Source organism: Pleurodeles waltl, chromosome 1_2 (genome assembly GCF_031143425.1).
Source record: "Pleurodeles waltl isolate 20211129_DDA chromosome 1_2, aPleWal1.hap1.20221129, whole genome shotgun sequence".
NCBI classification, from domain to species: domain Eukaryota; kingdom Metazoa; phylum Chordata; class Amphibia; order Caudata; family Salamandridae; genus Pleurodeles; species Pleurodeles waltl.
In genome coordinates this window covers 965,749,490-965,773,730 of record NC_090437.1, presented here as the reverse complement: position 1 = coordinate 965,773,730, position 24,241 = coordinate 965,749,490, and the positions used below count along the sequence as shown (strand labels likewise).

Here is a 24,241-nt window from a genome sequence, read left to right as displayed (position 1 = left end):
TGGGTCCATGTGCAAGTTTAAGATGGCGGGTGCCTGTTGTGTCCCTGTGGCTCAAAACAGGAGACCATCTGAACTAGCCCTTGGGGTCACTTCTGGAGTTCTGGATGTATATGGTGACGCAGGTCTCTGCAGCAGGGCTGGTGTCTGGTGGTCCCAAGCAGGCAGCAGAAGCAGTCCTTCCAGGAACAGCAGCAGTCTGGCAGAGTGCACAGCAGGTTACAGCAGCAGACAGTCTTCTGAGAGTCCTTTCACAGGTCCAGTAGTGAACCGAGGAGCACGTCTGAGAGTCCCAATTTTATATCCTGGTTCCCCTGCCCCTAGAAGTTGAGAGAAGTTTACAGAAGAGTCCTCTAAGTTCCAGGAATTCCCTGCCTTCCCTGGCTCCTGGGTGGCTGCACTGACAATGAAGGGTCGTTAAGCCTATAGTGTGGTGGCGGAGCCCAGCCTATTCAGCTGTAAGTGATGCTGTGCTTAGCTCCGTCCCCCGTCAAGTCAGTTAATGGCCCATTCAGGCTCTGCTAATCCCCCATTCGTGTGACTGTCTGGGATGAATTCACAAAGTCCCATCTGTCAGTTACACCCACTTGTGACCTAAGGCAGGTTATAGGCACAGAGGGCTAAAGGAAGGAAAATGGCAACTTTTTAAAAGCAGTATTTTCAAAGTTGTCTAAATCTGAATTTACCATTAAAAAGGGTTTATCGTTACAAGATCATTGGTACCAAACATGACATAACTACTACGTCTGGTTTAGGAATTACAGTTTATTATTTTTAATAACTGCCATTTTGAGACCCCAGTTTTTTCCCTGTGCCCTAATATAGCCCAGTGATCAAGGAATCCTAGGAGACCTAGGTTCGGAGCCCAAACTTTCTGGGAAATTGCTATTTAATAAAAAGTGTTTTGTACTGATACCCGTGCCTGTTTCATGTAGGTTCCCTGTGTTTCAGGCAGCTTGGCCTTTTTTACGCTGCTGTTTTTTTTTTTTAGCCGTGAATCTTTGAAATTTCCCTCCTGGTTTGTGGCAAAAGACTGCATAAAGTTACCCCTTCCCCCTCTTTTCCAAGTAAAATGGCTACATACACCTCAGTGGCTAACCAGAGTGCCTTTAGGAGTGCTTAATCTGCTTCTGTGATTCAAATTGTGTTTAGAAAGTGTCAGCATCACCTGTTTTTGCCTTGAAAAAGACAAATATCTGAGTGCACGACAAGCAGTATTTCAGGGTTTTGCAATCTCTCCCATACCTGGAAAGTAGACTCTGCTAGCTTGGAAGTGTGGTTTCAGCCTGTCTGCATCCAAGGAGATTCTGAATAGAGCAGCAGCTCCCTCTTCCCTTCCCACAGGTTGTTGCTATGTTGTTGTGATTGGTTGCTGGGATTAGTATTTCTATTGGCTTAAGGATTAGGGGTGGTATTGTGATTCCTATTAGTTCGTGGTTTTAGGGTTAGTGTTGTGATTAGTTGTCAGGACTAGGGGTATGATTGGTGAATAGGGCTGGGTCTCCCATTGGTTGTGGGGTTTAGGTTTACAAATCTGATTGGTTAGGATTAGGTTTCTATTGGCCAATAGGGCTATTTAAACCTAGGGCTCTGGGCGTATCAGCCCGGGCGTTGAGGCTAAGGGCAGAGAGGACAAGGGCATTTGCCTATTTGGGCCTGTTCGGGACTGGCCAGGCCTAGGGCCAGAAATGCTGCCCAATTTTCCATTTACCAGAAAGGACCTTACTCCCTACACTTCCATCAACATGCACACATATTATCAGCAAAGACATTCAACTCATGCATCACAAACTGACCTCATACAGATTGCAATGTCTCATCAACCAACACACACCCGACATCCCACATCTATAAACATATCCACCACACCTACAATAGTAAAACACCTTCATTCTCAGAGCAAACACTACTCTGTCCATTCCCACTAGCACAACCTGCCATCACCCACACAATACAAAACCACATTATACATTACTTCCAGCCATCCAGATACACACTCCCTGTTCATACAAACCAACAGTATTATGCTCTATTTTCTCCTGCCAGACCCCCTTTTAGCATGACAATACCTAAACCCAGCCTTCCAACACACCATCTACAAACACCCTCCCCCTCTCTTCTCCAATTATACACAACCATACAATCCTTACACTCCACCACATATATTACCTCTTCCAGTGATCAAAACGAACACAAACACCACTAACCAACATCCATCCCCTCTTACACACCTCATAAACTCTTCTCCAAAACACATCAACACCCCCTATAATATTCTAATACCACTCAACAGCATCAACTCAACTCACATACAAATGCTTCACAGAAAACCACTACATCAATACCTGCTCTCATTATTCCACAAAAACAAAACCGACCAGACACATCAGCACATCAAAATAACACACACTTTCATAATACTTTCTGTCACAACCACTCCCACCCTCATGACTACACAAAGAATACAAAACCTGACCAATCTCTACCCCTACATTCTCATTCTTCACAAACATCTACCACAAGCAACCCAACACAGCAACATTACTTCACCGGCCTCACATCCACTGCATAATTTAGAGCCTTCCATCACGTGCTCCTCCACCACCCCTAGCCCATAGTCCTTCCACACTAAACAGACACAAACAAAATAAACAATATGGCACTCTTAACAACTTTGCATCCCCTTGTCTATTACATAATAAGGCTACTCTACAAAAAAAGTATAATCTTTATGTCTCTCTCAGCCACCAAATCCAACACCAACACACACAGACCCAACAAAATGACTCCTAAGCCTGCTGTGCTGGAACAGGAACACTACATTGAAAAACAGGACTATTGTGACCCTCACACAGTTATCACAACTACCAACACACCTGCTACAAGCTCAAAATATACTGCTCACCCTTCTCCAAAAGAACACTGCCACAAACACACATTTTCTAAACTGTCTGCTCATAAATACTCAATCACTCTCAAAAAACAAGCACCACATGTACGACCTGCTCAAAGACACACAACCTGACTTACTATTTGTAACGGAATCATGGTTGGGGGATGACAGTGTTGCATGAAGCCATTCCTCTGGGCTTTCAAACCATCACACAAAACCATATAGGCAAGAGAGGAGGTGGACTAGCTATTATAGTCAAACAAGCAATAAATCTCAGCAAAACAGACAACATTTTCATACAAGGTTATGAGGCACTCCTCACCAGATGCAGCCTTACACCAACTTCCTGATGTAACCTTATCCTCCTTTACAGAACTCCACCTAACAACTCAACATTCCCAGACACCTTTCTAGATAGGTCTCAAACCTTATAACATTATACTCAAACCTATGCATTCTTGGAGACCTAAACATTTGGTTTGACAAACCCAAAATGCCCCATCCACAAGCCATCACCACTGGCCTAGTCACACTGAACCTACATCAGACTGTATACAATCCCACACACATCGCTGGACACATCCTTAATTTCATTTTTGCAAAACTTGAACTAGTTACCATTCATAGTATCACGCCAATCAAATGGTCAGACCACCATTTGATAACTTTCAGACATAAAACACCACAAATCAACACACCTCATAGCAACTTACATACATGCATCTATCGACCATGGAGCAAACTCAATTTTGAAGACTTAGAAACACAGCTAACAGCCAACAGAGATCTAGATACAATTATGTTCCAAAACATTATGAGTGGCTACAGGAATCTTTCGATATCCTAATACCACTCAGAAAAACTAAACAGGACAAAAGAAAACCAACACCTTGGAGAAACACAGAACTTGAAAAGATAAAGCAACAAATCAGAAGGTCTTCAAGAATATCCTTTTATCTACTTCTGCTGCCAAACTTGTAAGAAGAATCATCAATAACTCTTTAGACACAGGAACTTTTCCTGAAGACCTGAAAAAGACATACCTATGTCTGTTATTAAAGAAAACAAACCTAGACCCACAGGACCCCCAACAACTATAGACCAATCACAAATGGACCTTTCCTGGATAAACTGATAGAAAGAGCAGCATTGGCCCAGATGTCACAATTCATTGAAGACAATTCCATACTTTCAGACTACCAAACTGGATTCCGCCCAGGAAGAGGCACTGAATTGGCACTCATAGCAATCTGGGATCTTAAAAACACAGTAGACTGCAAAGAAGTTGCTGCACTACTTCTCTTGGACCTCTCAGCTGCCTTTGATACTGTTGACCATGCTACCCTAATTCAAAGACTCCACAGGATAGAAAGGAACTGCTCGCGACTGGATTATTTTCCACCTTCAAAACAGAACTAATATTATCTTTTTTCCCCTCTTCTCGTCCAAACCCTACCTCACAAAAGCAGTGGCCCCCCAAGGATCAATCATCTCACCTATGCTTTTCAACATCTACATGATTTAATTACCAGAATTGCTCAATAATTATCAACTCACATGCTACAATTATGAAGATAACATACAAATACTACTTAAATTGGAATGCCCCAAAGACATTGAAAACTCACAGATCTTCAGTTGTCCCAGAGCCATTGATCAGTGAATGACGTGGAGCCATCTCAAACTAAATGCTTCCAAAACAGAAATACTCACATGTGGTGACTGGAAAAATTATGACCCAATGTGCACCTGGCCTGACGATCTTGGACCAACTCTTCAAGTATCCAAGGAATTTCAAAACCTTGGAATTACCATGGAATCCAAGTTAACAATGAACGCCGAAGTGGACAAATTAGCACAATCAAGCTTCATCACCTTGAACACACTGCAACCCATCTTCCCCCACCTCAGATTTCCACACGAGGTGCACACGAGGTGCAGGCTACTATCTCTCTTGCATTATCCAAACTGGATAAGGGTAATGGCCTCTACCATGGATCATCTCTATCTATTATGAAAAAACAACAAAACATTCAGAACTCAGCTGCCAGGCTACTATTAGCCACAAGCCCACATCTCCCCTGCATTGAGAGCACTACACTGGTTACCCGTTGCCAGAAGATCCTCCCGAGAGCTGCTTTTTATCACCCACAAAGCTATACATGGGACAGGACCACTTTTCAGTAGAAACAAAAAAAAAACAAATACATTCAACAAAGAAACCTCCTCTCAAGATTAGCACCCTGCCTTAGAACACCACCATACAAGAAAAAGACAATAGGTGGTACATCCTCCTCCGTTCAAACAGCCAAACCATAGAATTCATTACTCTCAAATATATGATACACAGATAACAATCTTGCCTTCAGAAGTCTACTCAAGAGTTGGCTCTTTGCTTCATAACCACCACATTCAAACAGCAATGGACTGCATATGCCTGTGTTGATATTTATAATCTGATTATGTGTATATTTTAGATCTGTATAGTTCTTCAAGAAATATGTATCGTTACTATTTCATGATAATACATTATGCACATACTCATTAAGCCTGTTTAACAAATGTATATATACTTACAAGTAAATATATGTATGTGTGTGTATGTGTGTATATGTATGTGTGTGTGTGTATATATATATGTGTATATTATTCTACGCTTAACATGTTCATAGGTCATTGCATAGCTCCTAGATAAGTTGTTATATTAGATACCTCTGAATCCCTGCTTTCGTTTTTATATTACAATGATCAAATGTTTTATTATCATAAGCATTTCGCTATTCAAAATTTGAGGAGAGAGAAATGAATATATATATATGTGTATTATGTCTGTGTATATATATATATATATATATATATATATATACACACACACACACACACACACACACACACACACACAAAACAAATCATGTGTATCAAGTTTTGCTCATAGTTCTGGTAACAGTTAGAAACCACTAGGTCCTGTAGTTTAAATTATCAGCACCTCTTAATGACAATAAATATAAACAGGCATGAGCACACTGATGGCCCCACCAGTTTTATATGCGGCCTCTTGTGTGCCACCCCACCCCACCCCAAAAAAATAGTTCTGTACATAACAGTAGATAACAGAAAAAGCGAGGTCTCAATGTGTTCACCGCTCTGAAGGAAGGCCCTAAGCTGCTTAGCTATCAGAAGGGTATGCCTACTGTACATATACTGAACCAGACAACAAAATGCTTCCAAGTTATCACTTATTAACTGTCCAGGGCTAATCAGATTAAAGTAGCATCCCAAGTTTCGTTTTTTTCGGTTTTAGAGTCAGTTAGACATTTTACCTCACCATCATGGGGTGTTAGTGGCATCACTCCACATGGTGGGCATTGGCATACTGCCTCCCTCTAACACTGACCCACACAGGAAGACAACAACCAAGTGGAGTTTATCTGCAGCCCTAGATATGTTTGAAAAGCACAAGCGGGCATTCAGGACAGTGGCATCTTCCACGTTATACAGATCTTCAGACTGGGATAAAGAACAATCTGGCCCTAGTATTATGTTTTGCTCAGACTCTAGGCTTGAGCTACTAGAGGATTCATCCACACCCGAGGAGGAAGACATTTCAGAATATAATCATTCTGGGAACTCGGTAGAGGGATAGAAAAAGTTCTGTGCTGGGCACCCATCCAGGTGGATTAACCAAGTGAAGGCATGGCCAAGAGTCTAAGAAAGATGGCACTGTGGTTAGAGGTGCGTAGAAGACATAGGTCATCAGAAAGGTTATCAATGGTGAAGGTAGAAAGTCAAGCAGGCGAGGCATTTACTTGTGAGAAGAATGAGATGGGTCTCTTCGGAGGGCAGGGCATTACTTACCCAGTACATGCTTTTTGGGGACCCTTCTGTGCAAGCACTTGAAACTTAGCAATCAATAGATAACTGAATTACAGGAAAACAAATCATCTAATGGTGATTTCTCCTGTTGGAGTTCCTGAGCAACAGGGTCTTGACAACAAAAAAGGATGCTGCCCTTTCACAAACCTGTGACAGTTCAACATCTGAATGTTATAAAGGCATTTCAAGATGGATCAAAGGCACTTCTGAGGGACATGACTAATGGCAGGCCTGTTTTACAAGATACTTACCTAAAAATACCAGTTTTACAAGCCACATAGAAGGTTCCTCCAGTTCACCTGGCAAATGAAATCACAATAAAACCTTAACACCCACGCCCAACGTTTTCAATTTATTGAGATGTGCAACTATCTTCGTATGAAGTCCCCAGCATGATTTTACAGATTTTTCACCAAAAATCATGACTGTGGTTTTTAGTTGCTTTTAAGTTGCTAAGATTGCGACTAGAAGACTGTGAGGAAAGAGATCAAAATCTAGTTGAATTTTGCTACCCCGGCTGCCAACATCTCCACCTGACTAGCACCTGAACGTGGTAAGTCAATCAACATGGCCACGAACTCAGCAAGTCAGCTTGACGGGATATATTTTGCTTTGTCGCAGGCCGCCTGATAACGATTCCAGGTAGAATGGTTTAAGATTCTAAAGTGTGCTATCTGAATCTTAATCAGTTGTCCTTTGCCCTGGGCTCTGCCATTTGTGTCCTTATGCTTTAAATAAATCAACCTCAAAAGTACCTTTCTTTGAGGCATCTTTTCACTGTTGACGTGGGCTGGAAGAACCACTTCCATCGATATATCTCATTACCCTGCACGAAGTCCTGTATTGGAACGCACTGACTCTGGAGCTCTTTGGGGTTGGCTTACTGAGGAAAGCAGGACTCTTATTCACTGCTGCCTGCAGGTGGTAACGGAACAGGAGGGGAGATCATGTCTTATCTGCTTTGGTGAAATTGCCCCTGTGTCCTATCAACAATAGATTTCCGAGAATGCCAGAAACATATGGAGTGCGACAAGGTGATATCACATCTACATGCATGCCGTCTTTTTAAACAAAGTTGTGGTGACGCGCACACCTATCTGCACCCTAATGGTCAGTGCCACATTGCTCTCCTCTGCAAAACTGTGTGTTTAATAAATAAAAACACGCCCAGGACTGATGATTTACACAGTTTGAGACACCCACACCTGTTACAATGTATACACCAAAGGTACTACCTTTTACTGCTTCAGTGCCCTTCATGTGACCTGCATACCTTGGGCAACAATAATGCGTACAGCTTGGGCTATGGGAATCAAAGTGTTTTTCATTATTCAAAAGATGACGTTATTTCCCTGGAATAAAGTACTGAGTTCATATAGTACATACTTTGAAGTAAACATTACTTACTTCCTCATACCTGTATGGTGACTACCTGGCATGGAATTAAGTTCTGGGCAGGACTGTAAAAATTCTAAAATTCAGAACAAAGGTTCAGATTTCAGGACAAAAGATCAATTTTACTAACACATCTGATAAGAAGGCCATACCCCACTATTTTGTCAGTACATTTATTTACCATTTTATATATTGCACAATTTATCCGCTGTGCTCTACATGTGATTGTCTCTATGTATGTTACATTCAGGTGGCACAAAATGTGTTTTTTCGATATTAAATTGATGCCTTTGAGCACAGTGTCAAGGGCATCACCCCCTACACAAATCTACCCAATCTGCCTTGGAGATAAAGAAACTAGAAATTTTGATTATGTCTATGAACATTTTAAAACCCATGGGAAACATTAAGCCAAGTACTTTTTTACCTTCTGCTAATTGAGGCAAGCTGAACAAAAAGATCTGGCTCACTCAATGCTCACTCACCCCCATTAGGTGTCAAACTCAGCGAAAGAAAAGAGGCACATTGTGCATCACCACACACAGCAGTGTACCACCACCCTCAGAACAGTGCGCCATCACCAACTGTGTAGTGTTTGTAGTGTTTGTTAGTGCTGTGCTGGAGACACTAAGGGCTAGATCACACCAAGATAGCAGAGGGACTACCTTTGGCATGTAGCCACACTTGCATGTGTCTCACACACACACCAAGCTGTGGAGGGGAGAAGGAACGTGGAGAGGACTGACCAAGAAGAAATTGTCAGAAAATGCTAAAATGTTATTAGAGTGGAAAACAGGAAATCCTGAGCTGCCTCCTCCAGAGCAAGAGACAATTAGCTATCTTCCGGTGTCATGCATAAAAATGCACCACATATGGAAAAATGGGGAGAAAAAAAAAAAAAAAAGAGAAACATAGAGGAAGTCCTTCTGTTCAGAAAGGTAGTCAGTTGTGTGACTAACAGTGTAGATGGATCTACGGTGTTTGAACTATAAAGATTGCAAGTTTCTATGGCTGGCTGTGATAACGGACAGTAATCACAACTTTGGAACATTTTCTCCATGATATCCCACAATGGTCTATGAAATTCTGCAGGTGTGGCAGTGCTACGTGAAATGGAGGGAAGCAGTGCAGATTACAGTGTGGTGTGGCCAGTAACACTGCTAAAGGGAGTTAGTGCTCATATAGAATAGAACATTGCACTCAGACCTTTTGTCTTTTTATAAGCAAGGTAACGTAGTAGATTTTACCAAAGATGTATAGGCCTATTTGTAACTTGTAAATAAAAGGAGCACATCCTGGGATTGTCGACTCAGCTTTTCATTCTCTCCACAATAGCAAAATCAGTGAGGCTGAGTTTTCAAAAAATTACGTAAAACAGTTAGTGATTTGTCTGCAAGATAAAAGGCCAGAGTGACGGCAATCTATTTTTTTTCATTCTGACATTTTGGTGACAACCAAGATATTTTTTGGGAAGGGTATGTTCCTTGCATGGTAAATGTGTTCCCCTGCCCTGATTGCCCAACTGTGTGTAAACCTGGTATCCTGCCTCTTTACTTTGTCCATAGATCCACACTAATCAGAGTGTGTGCGCAGTGGCCTAGGCCTGCAACTGACCAAGAGAGTTCACCAAAGACTTAGCATATTTGATCTGTAGTACCAAACAACAGCACAAAAACCACACCTGAGCCTGAGTCATGCTACTCCTAATTACTCTACACATGACTGCCCTATAATGACACCTGGTGGCACACCGCCATTGATGGCGGTGTGAATCGCCAGACGCCATACTGGCGGTCGGTGGCGGAGGTGGATGCTACTCCATCCTCACCGCCACGTCAGCCAGACACCACCACGCCTATTATGATGCAACAATAGGCGTGGCAGTGTATGGAGATGAAGCACTGCCGGCGTAGAATGATCCAGGGAGCCCGTTCCCTCCCGGAGCAGCACCACGGAAAATGTTAAGTGCTGTCCACGAGGGAAAGGGAAGAGGGGTGTGGGCCTGAACAGTGGTGGGGGGTGGGGGATGGTGAGGGCTGGTTGTGGAGGGCCTACATGGACGCCGGGGGGAGAGGTTGAGGTTTGATTTTCAGGGTTCGGTGGGGTCTACGGACTGGGGGGAGGTGGGTGGGGGTTGTGGCAGTGGGTGGGGGGGCCTGGCCTGCCCCACACTTGTGACAGGAATGAGAATTCCTGTCACCAGTATGCTTTCTGCCAGGGATTACCTGGCAGGTATCCCACCAGGAAATCTCTGGTGGAAATGGGATCATTATTAAGTCTACGTTTGACCGCCGGGTCGAAGGTGGCTACCTTCCGCCCGGCGGTCGACTCAGCCCTGAAGGCGGGTGGTAGTGAACTTGCTGCTTTGCAGCCAGTTCCCTACTTGCATCACCATCACCATGCCCTTGGGAGTAATACAGACACTGCCAAGATCATAATGAGGGCCTATATTTATGAGGGGCTCTGAGGAAGTATAGAAGCATGAAAAGGGCAGATGTATGGTCACACCATATGACACTAGATTACAATAACTGCATGGGTAGAAACAAGGAAGAGCAGATGGCGTGGGCAGCAGTCAGGCTCTGACGTACCAGTAACTTGTGTGAAGTCTCACAGCACCAAAAAGGCCAGACTACTGCATCACAGGGTCCGTCAAGGACTCTGCATTTATCTCAAAACTGGAAGCCCAGATCACCAGACAAAGAGGATTAAAGATGAGGATTAAGATGAGATCAGATGAGAGATCAGTGATCCAAAGGGTTGTTGCTGCTAAACCCCAGAAAAATAAGTAAGAGAAGAACAAGATGGGACTATTCCAAAAATTAGATGAGAAGGGCCGCCTTGCATATCAGAAAGTATTACATACCTTAGAAGTAGTCTCAGCAAAGAGGCAAGAAACAGAAGAGCCACTGTCAAGTGGTTGAACAAGCAGCACCCACCCTGGCAACTCTGTTATTGCTATCGTCTGTAGGTGGTGCTTGTGGAGGATGGGTAAAGGCCAAGCCCCTTGCAAGTTTTGGCCTGGGCAATTGTCCACTCTGTGCATTTCTTCAAATGGGTCTGCAGTGAAGCCTTGGCCAGACTGATAGTCTGGACCGTCCATTAGTGCCAAAGAACATTCAAAATACTTTGGATTAATTTATGCGACAAAACGTAAGATCATGATAAAAACTTTGATCTGTGTGCGCGCCACATGGGAATCGGATCTAGTATCTCCACTAGAAGAAAGAGTGTGGACCAATATCTGTAGACTTACACACACAGTGAGTTGCAGTGCTCACTTCAAGGACTTACCTGACCCCCCTGAGCCTTCAACGAGTAACACCCACACAGCAGGATAATTGCCCACGCTACAATGCCAACAGTAGAGACTTCATGCATCTTGCATGGCGATGCCGAGCTGTGCAAGACTACTGGCAACAGGTAGTGGCTGACAAGCAGAACTACACATTTACGTATAGCCTGCACACCACTGCACTGCCTACTGGCCTATGTAAGGGTTGCAAGATGGTCTATGAATTCCTACAGCTGGAGGTTAGTACTGGCCCGGAGCCGAGTATCGATCACATGGATGGGACTGAAAGCCCCCACAGTAGAGCTACGGTACAGTGATGTCCAAGAATGGAAGCTGGCAGAGGAGATGCATATGAGGTTGAGCAGACAAGATGTAGTGTTGGAGGAACACCTTCAAAACATCTGTTTTGAGGGACATCTGTGATAAGCTCCTAGACCCAGATGCAGATATGGAATCCGTGGACAGTGATGACTCGAATGTGAGTGAGGACGGTGATACAAATCCAGGTAAGGTAAATGGTTAATTGCATAAGTGTTCGCACAGATAGCCTTCACGTTTGTTGTCTCGCTATGCAAACTAAGGTGCTGGAGACAGTCCATCAGCGTGTGCGATGGCTGAAAGCAAATTCTTCTCATCACAAACTATCATGTACTGTGCATAGAGTTTCTCTAACTGCTGTCTGTTGTTATGTAAAACAAAGTTTAAAAAAAAAACATCACTATAAAGTAAATTAGACACAGTGAAGTAAAATGAGTTGACAAAGATCACATCATTTAGTCATAAAAGTTTCCTGTTTACATATAGTGTAATTAAGCCACTTTCTAAATTAATTTATTTTTCTCAATCCCTTTCAACACCAGAGGACATAAATAGGTAAATTATTTCCTATGCAACATAATGTTGTTTATCCTGAATTTTTTCTCCCAAATCTTGGTCTCCCAGATGTGGACTGTGATCAAAGGAAGGAACGTTTCACATACTTGGATGCCATTGATGATGATGCTTTAACCCAAAAGAAAAAGTGTGCTTTGCTTGGGCATTGTCTTTACCCAGAGGGCAGGAAAAATCTCAAACACTTGGCTCGTAAGACAGTCATGGGGGAGTGAGATACAGTTGTTGAATACACATCTGTCATAAAGATGCTTTACACTTGTTTCAACCACAAAAAATGCCATTATGGAGTGAAGTGAGAATCAATTTTTATGAGGGGCAAAAACTGCCAAGTTATCCCATAGAGAATTTTGTGGGTGTCCTCAGGGTACAAGTTGCAATGTGCGATAAACACTGAGAAGAAGAAATGCTTATGAATAAGGTGTAGAGAAAACCAACAGTAGGAATATCACATAATACTCTTAACTATGCCCAAAATAACCTTGAAAAAGTGGCTGAACTTGACTCTGGCATTGCACACACTATATTCAGCCTGAGCACTACTTCTCTCTAACAGGAAAAGGTAGCAATTTGGTGAAATACTACTGCTGTGGTAGCAATAATCATTGGCCAATTCTTGCACGTTCATAATCAGAGATGTAGTAGGTAAGAAATCAGCACATGATCTAGAGTTTGGGAGATGGGTACTCCATCAGAAACGTGAAACAGGTTATATTGCACTTGTAAGAAAAAAGATGGGATATCGGTTATATTTGTGACTCAGATCAACTCATCAGCTTACCTCCAACTCAGGCCTTTAGCCTCTTCACTAGCACGGGTCCAGTGCTTGGCCCTGGACCACCCTCTGCCCAAACTCTGCAGGCGTTTTTTGGAGACAGTCCTTGAAAGCTGCAGTTGGGGAGGAGGGAAGACCCAGTGCTGCCCACATGTCTTCTCACACGGCTGCACAATTCAAGAATCAATCAGTGGCCCTTTTGCTTGCATGCAAGTCCAGCCCTGACTGGTAAAATGGATGTGGTGCAGCTTGGGTTGTTGGTCCACATCACAGGAGGTACAGGCCCAAACAAACAGGGCTAAAATGATCATCAAGACAGTTCCAGCCCTGTCTGTGCTGCTACGTTTACAAAGACAGCTGCATACTTTACTGTTGCAAAAAAATTACAGAGGCCTTTGCAGCCCAAATGAGCTGACAAATCACCTTAGCAGTGGCAGCCCTAGGCACGCTGACAGAAACTTCAGAGCAGTTGCATTCACAGCTGGACCAGTGTGCTTGCACAGGCTTATTGGTGGAACAGGGGGATCGATGGACTCTATGCAGCATGAGTCCCTCCAGGTTTTGCTCTCACGCAGTCAGCTTTTTATGGGGTCCCTCCACCCAGGGATACACTGAGCTTCTCCTGCATGACAGTCTCTTCCTGCCGGTGCCAGCAGACCCCTTTCTTGTCCCTGCATCCTGGCAGGGTTCTAGGCACTTATCAAACCTTCAGGTCTTTCAACAAAGATTGCAGATTTCAGTTGATGTTCCCTTGCCTCTGGTAGGCTGGCTGTCAAACAAACATCAGTCCTGGTCACAAAGCAGTCCTTGGAAGAATCTGTGGATCAATCCCTTCCTTGGTTATGAAGGTCTTATAACTAGAAAGGGTGGGTCTCACTTTCATGCACATTTTTTAGAAGGGGATGTGGATCTTGTAGCAAACTTCAGACATGGTTTGGAGTTGTTCTCTGACAGTGTCTATCTCAGTTTGTTCTCCGGACACAGCTTTTGGGTAAAATGATGTTTCTCACAGCAGATGTCACTAGGCTGTTTTCCGAATTACAGCAGCAAATACATTTGCACAATGGCCTGTGAGGTTTCTGTATCTGGTTGTCACCAGCCTTTCTGAAGCCTCAACATGCACAACAGAAACTGCAGTCCCATCTCCCAGCCCTACGATCAAGGGATGGCAGTGCTCAGGATAAACTTATCAGCAGCCCACTTGTTGGAAATGGCCCTTTTTGCAGGGTTATCCCCAAACCTTTTGCTTCTGATGTCCTGTTTTTGATCCTCAGCTGCATTTCCTTTTTGCTGGCTTTGGGACTCTTGGCACCTTACCACTGTTGACTAGTGCTAAAGTGCAAGTGCTTCCTCTCTAAATTGTATTGGTGATTCGTTTATTCATGATTGGCATATCTGATTTACTATAAAGTCCCTAGTAAAGTGCACTATGTGTGCCCAGGGCCAGTATGTCAAATGCTACTAGTGGGCCTAAAGCACTGATTGTGCCACACACATGAGTAACCCTGTAAACATGTCTCAAACAACCCCAGTGTGTGTTCAGTTTTAAACTGTCATGTCAGCCTGGAAAGTGCACCCACTTGCCAGGCTCAAACCTTCCCTTTTACTACATGTAAGGCACCCCTATGGCAGGCCCAAGGCAGCCAGCCACATGGGCAGGGTGCAGTGTGGATAAAAGGTAGGACATGCGCTGGTGTGTTTTACATGTCCTGATAGTGAACTTCTGCTAAAATAGTTTTTTTACTAATGCAAGGCCTCTCTCCACAATAGAGTAACATGGGGAGTGCCTTGAAATATCTTGTAAGTGTAATTTCTCATTGGAAGCAGATAGAGATATGGAGTTAGGGGTCTCCGAACACACAATTTAAAAATACTACTTTTGGTGAACTTGGTTTTTGAAAATGACACTTTTAAACAGTGGGCATTTTCTTGCTTAACCATTCTGTTCCTCTGCCTCTCTGTGAAATATACATCTGGGTCAGGATGACAGTTGGGTTATTTGTGAATTCACTCTAGACAGTCACACAAAGGGAGCTGAGGAGTGTCCTGCATTTGCAGATAGGTCTTCCTGAACTACAGTGTCCTTAAACAAAGCAGTCTCCAACCCCCCTGGAGTGTGTCTGGGGCCAGGGCAGGCAAGACAGGGGTCTTCTGCACTACAAAGTCTTTTCTTTGAACTTTGCCTACTTCAAAGTCAGAAACAGGTATAAGTACTGGACCTCTGACCCCACAAAGTTAGAATTCGTCTAGACAGAGGACATTCTACCAGGGAAAAGAGCTGGATGCTGTAGGAGGGACTGTCACTCTGCTGTTGCTTTGCTGCGCTGGCCTGCTGCTTGCTGCTTCTGTCCTGGAGGTTGAAGGACTAGACTTTGTTTCCAACATCCTACTTCCAAAGGTTGAGCTTGCCTCTTATTAAGAAGTCTCAGGGACATCAAAGACGTCATCTGCAAGCACCTGGTCTCTCTTGCTCAGAGTCCTGACTTGCCAAGTGGTGCCAAATCCAGTTCCTAGGACCTTGGGAGTGAGTTCTGATCTAAACAAGATGAAATCGGCACAACAACTCCAGAACGACTTCATAACTGGCGCCGATGCCTGACTCCACGGCGCTGCCTGCACTGGAGCCCTGGTCCATGCTGAATGCAATGACCGCGACCAATGCCACAGGCCTGACATCCCTGCAGCACCTCCGAAGTCCCACCACAGCATGAGTCCTGAATTCTGTGTCACTGACGTCCATGACACCCAACTCCTCTGCAGCACCTGTGGCCCCGTGGCGTGACACCAAAAAGTCGACGCCTTGTGTCTTGACCTGCCAGATTCATCGACCCCGCCTTGTCATAAGAAACCAACTCCTCACCACCAACACCGCACCACCTCCCCTGCAACCCTAAGAAACCATCGCCTCACCTCCCCTGCCTAGCAGTAAGGAACCAACGCCACACCGGCTCCAGCAAGGTCTCACCTTCCCGACTCTGTACCACCTCTTTGTTTCCTTATTTTCCAAAGTACTGTACCCTAGGTCCATGCGACTCCGTGACCTGCCCACGCTCCTTTGCGAGTGGCGTCGGACTGTTGGGAACGACACCATCAAGACATCGCCATAGCCCGAGTTGGAGCTATTGTGTTTCTAAGTGCTTTGCTAAGATTTAATTTTTTTAAAAATGTATCTTTGCTTGTGTATGTTGGATGTTTGTTGTTTTGGTCTTATTTTACTCAGATAAATATTGGCTATTTTTCTAAAGTGTTGTGGAGTACTTTTTGGTGTTTTCACACTGTGTGTGTGTGCGAGCAAATACTTTACACGTTGCCTCTGAGATAAGCCTGACTGCTCGTGCCAAGCTATCAAGGGGGTGAGCAGGGGTTATCTTAGCTGCGTGACTCCTTTAACCTGACTAGAGTGAGGGTCCCTGCTTGGACAAGGTCCACACCACTGTTAACTAGAGACCCTATTTCTAACACCACTGTTAGCAACAAACGTATATACATTTCTAAATTTAGCCCTGCCTCCATTCTCCTCACTTTAGTGCCTGTATGTCCTCACTTAAGCCACAGAGGTGCAGGCAAAACACTTCAATTTTCTGGGGAAGCTGTCCTCATTCACCATCTTGGGCTACTGCAAATAAAAGGCATTCAAAAGTAATCCCACTGGCTTCAGTAGCCTGATTCACTCACACACACACATAATGAGACAAAAGGTTAACCTACGTATACATGTGAGTGTTAGTTCATTTGAAAAACGAGCCCTCTTGTTACTTCCAAACTGATCACAGGACAGGCTATGAATGTTTGAAGTAACTCATGACCAGCATTGTATTTTCTTATATATATGGATAATGTTACACTATATTATTGACAACCAACATACCTCTGTGCTTTCGTAGAAAATCAATACTCTTCTGCAGCACAGTAGATTTGTCCATTTTCCGAGTATTTCCTGGAAGCATAGATCCCAGTTCTTTGATGAGAATATTAAACTGGTCTCTTCGTTTTTTTTCAGATTTATTTCTAGAGACTCTGAAGAGGATGTGAGATATAGAGAAATATTATTCATGATTTACTTCTGTTTTATTAAACAGACCTGATGTAAAATTATTTGAAATAAAGCATTGACATAATTCACAATTTCAAAAATACAGTTATGCGCCTGTGATTATATTGTGGCCAATTCGCTTGAAAAAAAAAAAAACACAGAATGAGCCTTCTCTCTCACCTCATGCTGTTGGCTTTTACTTTACCATTCTTCCTTATTTGGGGTGCTTTGCTTGCAACGTACAAGAGACCACTTTAAATTGCAGAGGTACTCTGATTAACATATTAATTTATTTAGCTCATACATGAATTGTATATAGAAAGTATTTTTATGCTTTGTGCTTTTTTACACGGGTGGAAGTTTTTCTTGATGTTTTAGTCAGGACTAGTGTCCAAGTCTAACTTTTAGATGACCACCTTAACACTCTGTCTCTTTACAAATCAGAAGAGCCTCACTTTATGATGCACCCCACACCCCAAAGTCTTGCAACATTAATAAAAAAAAGTTGAGATTTCAAATAGCCATTTTGAGATCATGCCACCCCGATGCACTCCATTTCCACATGTTTCAAATATTCCAATCGGTGCTTTCTTCGTGTACACCTCAAAGCTCCAAGTGTTTTCATCATGCCCCTTGTAGTTCATATGCAGTTCTCGAAACTGGTTTGGCAATTGTGTGCTCTTCCTCCATGTGGCGCAATTGGCCCAAGTGTGTTCCTTTTGCTGTCTTGATGGTGCTAATATCAAAAAAGTTGTCTTTCAGTGTGGCTGCCACAGCCACCACCCCTTCTTTGCTTCTCTGAACTTGCTCTTGTGTTTGGCGTTAGAAACTACTTCTCTTGTTTCGTTAGGACTATTTCCATTGAGTATGAGGGCTTCCTGTCTCGATATATTTGCCAGTGTCTGTGGCATATTGTTCAGTCCCGCTCCACAAGACTCAAGACTTTGTAGACAAAGTCTATGTTTTGCATCTACAATGCAGGCTCTTTTCTGCTGGACAGTGGTAGTGAAATCCGCGAATATATTAGGGCACTTTTTTTTTTTTTAACCTTCCACGCTGAAACAGCCTTTTTCTCTTAACGTCTGCAGCAAGCAAATGTAGTAATCTGACCACAACTGCTCAGGGTGGGGACGGCACTGGCATAAAATGGACCTTTTTAATGTGTAGATTTGTGACGGAACCTCTGGAGCCACAGTTTGCTTGAACCAGAAGTCCAACTCAAATTTTTCTGGAGCCTCAACACTCAAATTATTTTTGCATGGAATAGTGTTTCAGTCCTCAAACCAGTATTCTAGAAATCTATAAATCTTGTAATATCCTTCACCTGGTTATGGAGTACCTAAGTCATCAGTTTCAATTCTATTAGTGCAGTCTCTGCTGACACAGTCTGCTATTTTTCTTTGGTCATCTTGTAGCAGGTCCAAGTTGACTGACACCGTGTCAATTTTATACTCCAGTGTGACTTTGGTTGGTGCAACAGATGCCAGGATTGCATCAGGTTTATTCAAGCCTATACTACTTGTGAGCCATCTGTGAGTGGTGAACAATTGTTGTATTTGCTCAGCCCCACATTCCGTTCCACTGTAGTAGATTCCTTCATTTTTTTTTTTTATGTTGCCCCTTTGCAAGCTTGATAATGTTCCTGCCATGGCCAGGAGTTACTTGGCCGCTGCATTAGGGCAAACCCTGGTAGTGGTGTCCATATCTATTCATGTTCTACTGAAAGGGAGTTGTTTTTCTTACCAGAATGTACCTTTAATAGTGCCAAGCACTGGGCAGTGTTCAACACGTCAGCTCTTTTCTGGGGCAGCTCCCAACAAAACACTCTTCCTTCTTTTGTGTTTCCTGCAACTACGGGGTTCAGTGGACTCAGATCTTCTCTTTCCCCTTCTCTTATCTCATTGTTGCCCTGGTGCTGCAATCTGTTGGCAGAGGGCCAGTATACTCCCCTAATCTACCAACTTTGACAAGCTTTTCATGTGCCCCAGTGGCAGTCCATTCTCCCACAGCACTTGCTCTTGCCCATCATCTAAAGGTACACCACACACATTGAAGTTCCGCTCCCTAGCTAACAGTTCTGCTACTCTCATCCCTACAGCAGATGCTCCTTTTGCCCTTTATCATTCTCCTTTTTCTCCATCTACCTCTTCTGTATAAAGATTACTCTATAGACTGCTATTCATATGCTCCCCCCCTTCTGTCACCCGAGAGAGATCATAATGGTCAGTCGCTAATCCTCCTTTTTGGAATTCAGACTGAAGAAGTTATGTTCCTCTTATACACAGTGCATCTGGGATAGAAGGCTCCTCCATGGCTTTGTGTGATCTGCTAGAATCACGCATACAGAATTTATGTACTTCTCATATAATCATTATTGTGGTGGTTGACCTTTACCTGAAGCAAAACAGAAATGTAATACGTTGTTTCTCTTTCAATTTCCCCTGCTCCAGATTGTTTCTCCTTTTTGTGCACCCAGTTACTTTTCTTTTAAGCTTCTTTTATCTTTGCTTTCTCGCTCTTTTTGTCTTTGCTTCATTTTATATTTATTTTATTTTCATTGAATTTGTGTTCATCACTGATTTCACTGCTGAAGGTCCACTAATTCTCAGTATGGAGAAGATTGTACCTAATGGAAACCTACCTCAACAGGGAATGAATGAGGAAGATGGAGATCCAGGTTAATGGGAACCTCTAAGATTTCTGCAACACACTGGAGAAACTACACAAAATATTTTGTACAATACTCAATCTACTTCCAGACAGGCTAACCTGGATATTTCCAAAACTCTGATTATCTCTGAGCTTACTATAAATTGCAATTATTTGAAAGCACCTTCTTTCCATAAAATCCAGATTCTCCCCTGACCCCTTCAACCATGCTCAAATTCTTTCTGGCCACAGTATTTATTTAAGTTGTCCAGAGTAAGCTATAAACTATCACTCAGTCTTTGGAGTGTCCCATCTAGCAGGAAACAGTCTATTACTGTACCCTTTAAAATAACCCACCTTACCTCTGATATGTTAAACAATTTTTGGCCCTTCTCTGCTTTTTTTTATTTTTTTTAATATCTTTTATTAATTTTCCAAACATGTGTTAAAATTTCCATTTGCACAATGTTAAATACTCCCCAACTGCCCCCTCCACCCCTCCTTACATACAGAAACCGTAAAATATTTTCTGATATATAAATGAATACTGTACAGTAAATCAGTTTCTCTTCGGGTCATTAACTTCTTGTCATGTATTTTAAGAGGCTTCCTCAGAGCTTAGATTAGATACGTTTTGTGAGTGTTCTGATTCTGGTTCTTCGGGGTATTTAAGTTCATCTATTATTGTGTCCCATTGGCTTGCAGTATCTCCGGAACCTCTTCCTTGGGCAGCCTCTCTATGTAATATACGTTCCGCTCACTTTAACACTGCACTCAACCTTCTTTGTATTTGAGGACCTGTTGATGCTTTCCAGTGACTCATTTCTCTTTTAGCTAGCAGTAGTGCTAAATCAATACATTTATTCGTTTTTTTTTTGTTAGCTGGGTGGGGAAAGTCCCCCAACAGACCTGACATTGGGGAAGGCCGCAGTCTGCGCTAGGTTATCGTTTCCAAGGTTTTAAATACTTCTTCTATCCAGTATGGAACTACCTGCTGGCAGTTCCAGAGCATGCGCTCCGGCCTGCCTCTGGGGCAGTCGCTTCCACTGGAGGCAGAGATGTGGAATTCCTATCGCCCGACGCCCGGGACATCTTGTTTGGGGTCAAGGGCAACAAGTTTTTATGTTTACTTTGTCCTTGGGACAAGTAGGCCCAACCCCCTGCAGCACAAACCCTTTGGTTGCCTGTTTACAGAGAGTTGAACTCTCTGCAGTTGAGGTAATGTGTTTCCAAAGGATAATGCTGTTCGAACTTGTATTTATGGTTCATTATTTGAAAGCCTTCATTATTAGGGTGCGTGCTGTAAATAAATGTTTTAAGGTCACACACTTCACTACTGACGTTGGTTCCAGTACAAAAAAAAAAAAAAAACGTGTACACAAGTTTAGGCTAAGAGGCTAAGTATAATGCTCCCAGAATGCTCTCTGATTATATGCAAATGAAGTGTCATTTAGTAAAATGTGTTGATGCATGCTAGTATTTCCCAAAAATATTTCTAATGGAAAATCAGTGTAACCATTTTCAACACGATTATGGGAAGCATGAAAATAAACAAACACTGACAAAGCCAACTGATCTGACATATTTTTATAAGTCTTTTAGTTTCATCAATGCGTGTCTTGTTTTGACATGGCTTTTGTAACACTTTATTGTTGTGGGAGCTACCAGGCCCTCAACATTGTAACAAACATTGGCAAAACCCCCCCAAAAAGTTTTTGAACTCTTAAAGCACACGTTGCCACCAGCGGCATAACAAAGGCCCAGCAGCCGCCCTCCAGGGGGCCCCGTCAGCACAGCACCTGTCCTGAGTGAGTCTGGAGAGGGGGCTCCTCCATGTTCTTTGCAAAGGGGCACCCTCCAGTTTCGTTACGTCACTGATTGCCACTGTAGTTCCTGACACTGAACAAAACTACTTTGTGTGGCAATATGCTCCTTGTGGAAGAGCAGAATGCGATCACTCACAGTAAAGCCAGCCGAAAGAGAGAGAAATAGAAGTTTAATAAAAACAAAATGTCTTTGTTAACACCAGACCTAATTAGGGACCAAGACCCACAAGTAGGTAGCTTTTTGCATGTCGCAAACAGCGACTTTCGCTGTTTGCGACGTGCAAAAAGCACATTGCGATGCACAAACCCAGTTTTGCGATTCAGTAACCTGGTTACCGAATCACAAAACGGGTTTGCGACTCGCAATTAGTAAGGGGTGTTCCCTTCCTAATTGCAACTCGCAGTGCAATGTAGGATTGTTTTGTGACCGCGAACGCGGGCGCAAACCAATCGCAGTTTGCACCCATTTCAAATGGGTGCTAACACTTTCGCAAAAGGGAAGGGATCCCCATGGGACCCCTTTCCCATTGTGAATGTCACTGTAAACATTTTTTCAGAGCCCTTTGGACCACTGCCTGCTCTGAAAAAATGAAACAAAAACGTTTCATTTTTCGTTTTTGTTATGCATCTCTTTTTCCTTTAAGGAAAACGGGCTGCATTACAAAAAAAACTGCTTTATTGAAAAGCAGTCACAGACATGGTGGTCTGCTGTCTCCAGCAGGCCACCATTCGTGAGGGGGTCGCAAATTGCGACCCACCTCATGATTATTCATGATGTGGGCATTTGCGAAGCCCTTGCGAATCACAGATGGTGTCAAGGACACCATCCTACTTTCGGATTTGCGACTCGCAATTTGCAGGTCACAAATCTGAACCTACCTACTTGTGGCCCCAAATTCTTAAAGAAGGTCACAAAAGTGCACCCATGGTATATGTCGTACCCCTATAAAATATTTGTGAACTGTATTTTAGCGTGGGTAAATACAATGTGTAGATTTGCTCATGTGAAAATCTATTGAGCATTTGCAAGTTCATTTTCCCTCCAGCCACTTTCTTCCCAACCCTGGAAGAAGTTCTAATTCTGCCATTGTCAGGAGTAAATGTCCAACCTTTCTTATTATGGGAAAATATTAGAGAGAAGCTGGTAAAAATCTTTAAAACATGCAGGTTAGTAGGTTTGCAGACTCAAAGGCATTCCAGCCCTGGAACTATTGCTTACTGCTTCCTCCAGCCCCAGTATGCAGATCTGCAGAAAGGTGGCAAAATAAGGAAATTTCTACAGTAGGGATTGAAACTCCAAGTATTCAAGCCCTACTATGGTAGTAGCCCTGGCATAATCAGAGAGGCTATTAATTGCTGCCATAATTTGTCGCCACACTACATGGCACCAAAGGGACAAGTAGGTCTTTTTACAGGACAAGTAGATTTGAGAAGCAACCTGTCCCCTGGGCAAGTAGATATTTTAATAAATTCCACACCCCTGTGGAGGTGAACATTTTTGCAAGTCTACGGGGGTGACATAGGCTCTATGGTAAATGTAAATATTTATTAGTTTAAATCGAGCGTTTCTTGATACTGGATATATATGTGCGGTAATTCTATCCCATTGTTGTGCTTCTATCGTGGTCTCTAGTTCAGTTTGCCATTTTAGTCTAAGGCTATCTAGTTGGGTAAGAGTGTCTTTGTGTAGTGTTTTGTAAAGTATAGATACCAAGCCTCTATCTCCTTCTCGGGTACAAATAACTCTGCAACCCTCATGTATAGGTGGTTCTTGTGCTCCCAGTTTCCAAGTTCTCTGGATAGTTCTAGTTATTGCAGAATATATTATCAATGCTCCTGGTGGAATATCGAACTGCGCGCCTAATTCAGCAAAGGTCCTGGAAAATTAGCATATCGTCCGCATATAATGCGATATGGTGTCTCTGTGCTCCCACTTGAAGTCCCCCAAAGTGTAACCCTGATCTGGCCATTCTTGCCAGTGGTTCCACTGCAATGGCGAAGAGTAATGGGGACAGTGGGCAGCCTTGTCTGGTGCCTCTGCCAATTATATAGGAGTCTGAGATTGTTCTGCCCGTACGTACCCGTGCAGTAGGTTTTGTGTAAAGGAAATGCGTCCATTTCACAAATTCAGGTCCAAGGCCCAATTTCAGCATTACTTTTTCGAGGTAGTCCCATCGTAGACTATCGAATGCTTTCTCTATGTCTACTGAAATTATTGCAGCCCGTTGTAGGGATGGTGATCTCGATTGGATAACTGATAGTAGTCTCCGTATATTCTGCGCGGTGCTGCGCTGTGGTATGAATCCAGCTTGGTCTATATGGAGTAGTTGTGTCATGAGGGGCAGCAAACGGGAGGCTAAGTATTTTATAGTCTAGGTTTAACAAGGAGCGAGGGCGGTATGAGCGTACGTCCCTCATTGGTTTATTGGGTTTTAGTAGAGGGATCATAATCGCCTCATTGGTGGTTAGAGGGAGGGATTTCTTTTCTTTGACTTCTATATATAGGTTACATAGGTGTGGGGCAAGATGTTTGAGGAATACGCTGTAGAACTCTACTGGGAGCCCATCGGCCCCAGGTTCTTTCCTTCTGGCAATGTCTTGTATTGCAGTTCTA

At 43.2% G+C, this 24,241-nt stretch overlaps 1 protein-coding gene across 19 annotated transcripts in view; it reads right to left on the bottom strand.

The window, feature by feature from the left end:
- Nucleotides 1-24,241, bottom strand: part of CLOCK (clock circadian regulator) — a 1,126,282-nt gene that overhangs the window by 735,726 nt on the left and 366,315 nt on the right. For all 19 annotated transcript variants that reach the window (XM_069200997.1, XM_069201058.1, XM_069201081.1 and 16 more), the window contains one exon: nucleotides 16,988-17,136. In XM_069200997.1, the coding sequence (XP_069057098.1) occupies nucleotides 16,988-17,136 (149 nt within the window). The remainder of the gene's footprint in view (nucleotides 1-16,987; nucleotides 17,137-24,241) is intronic.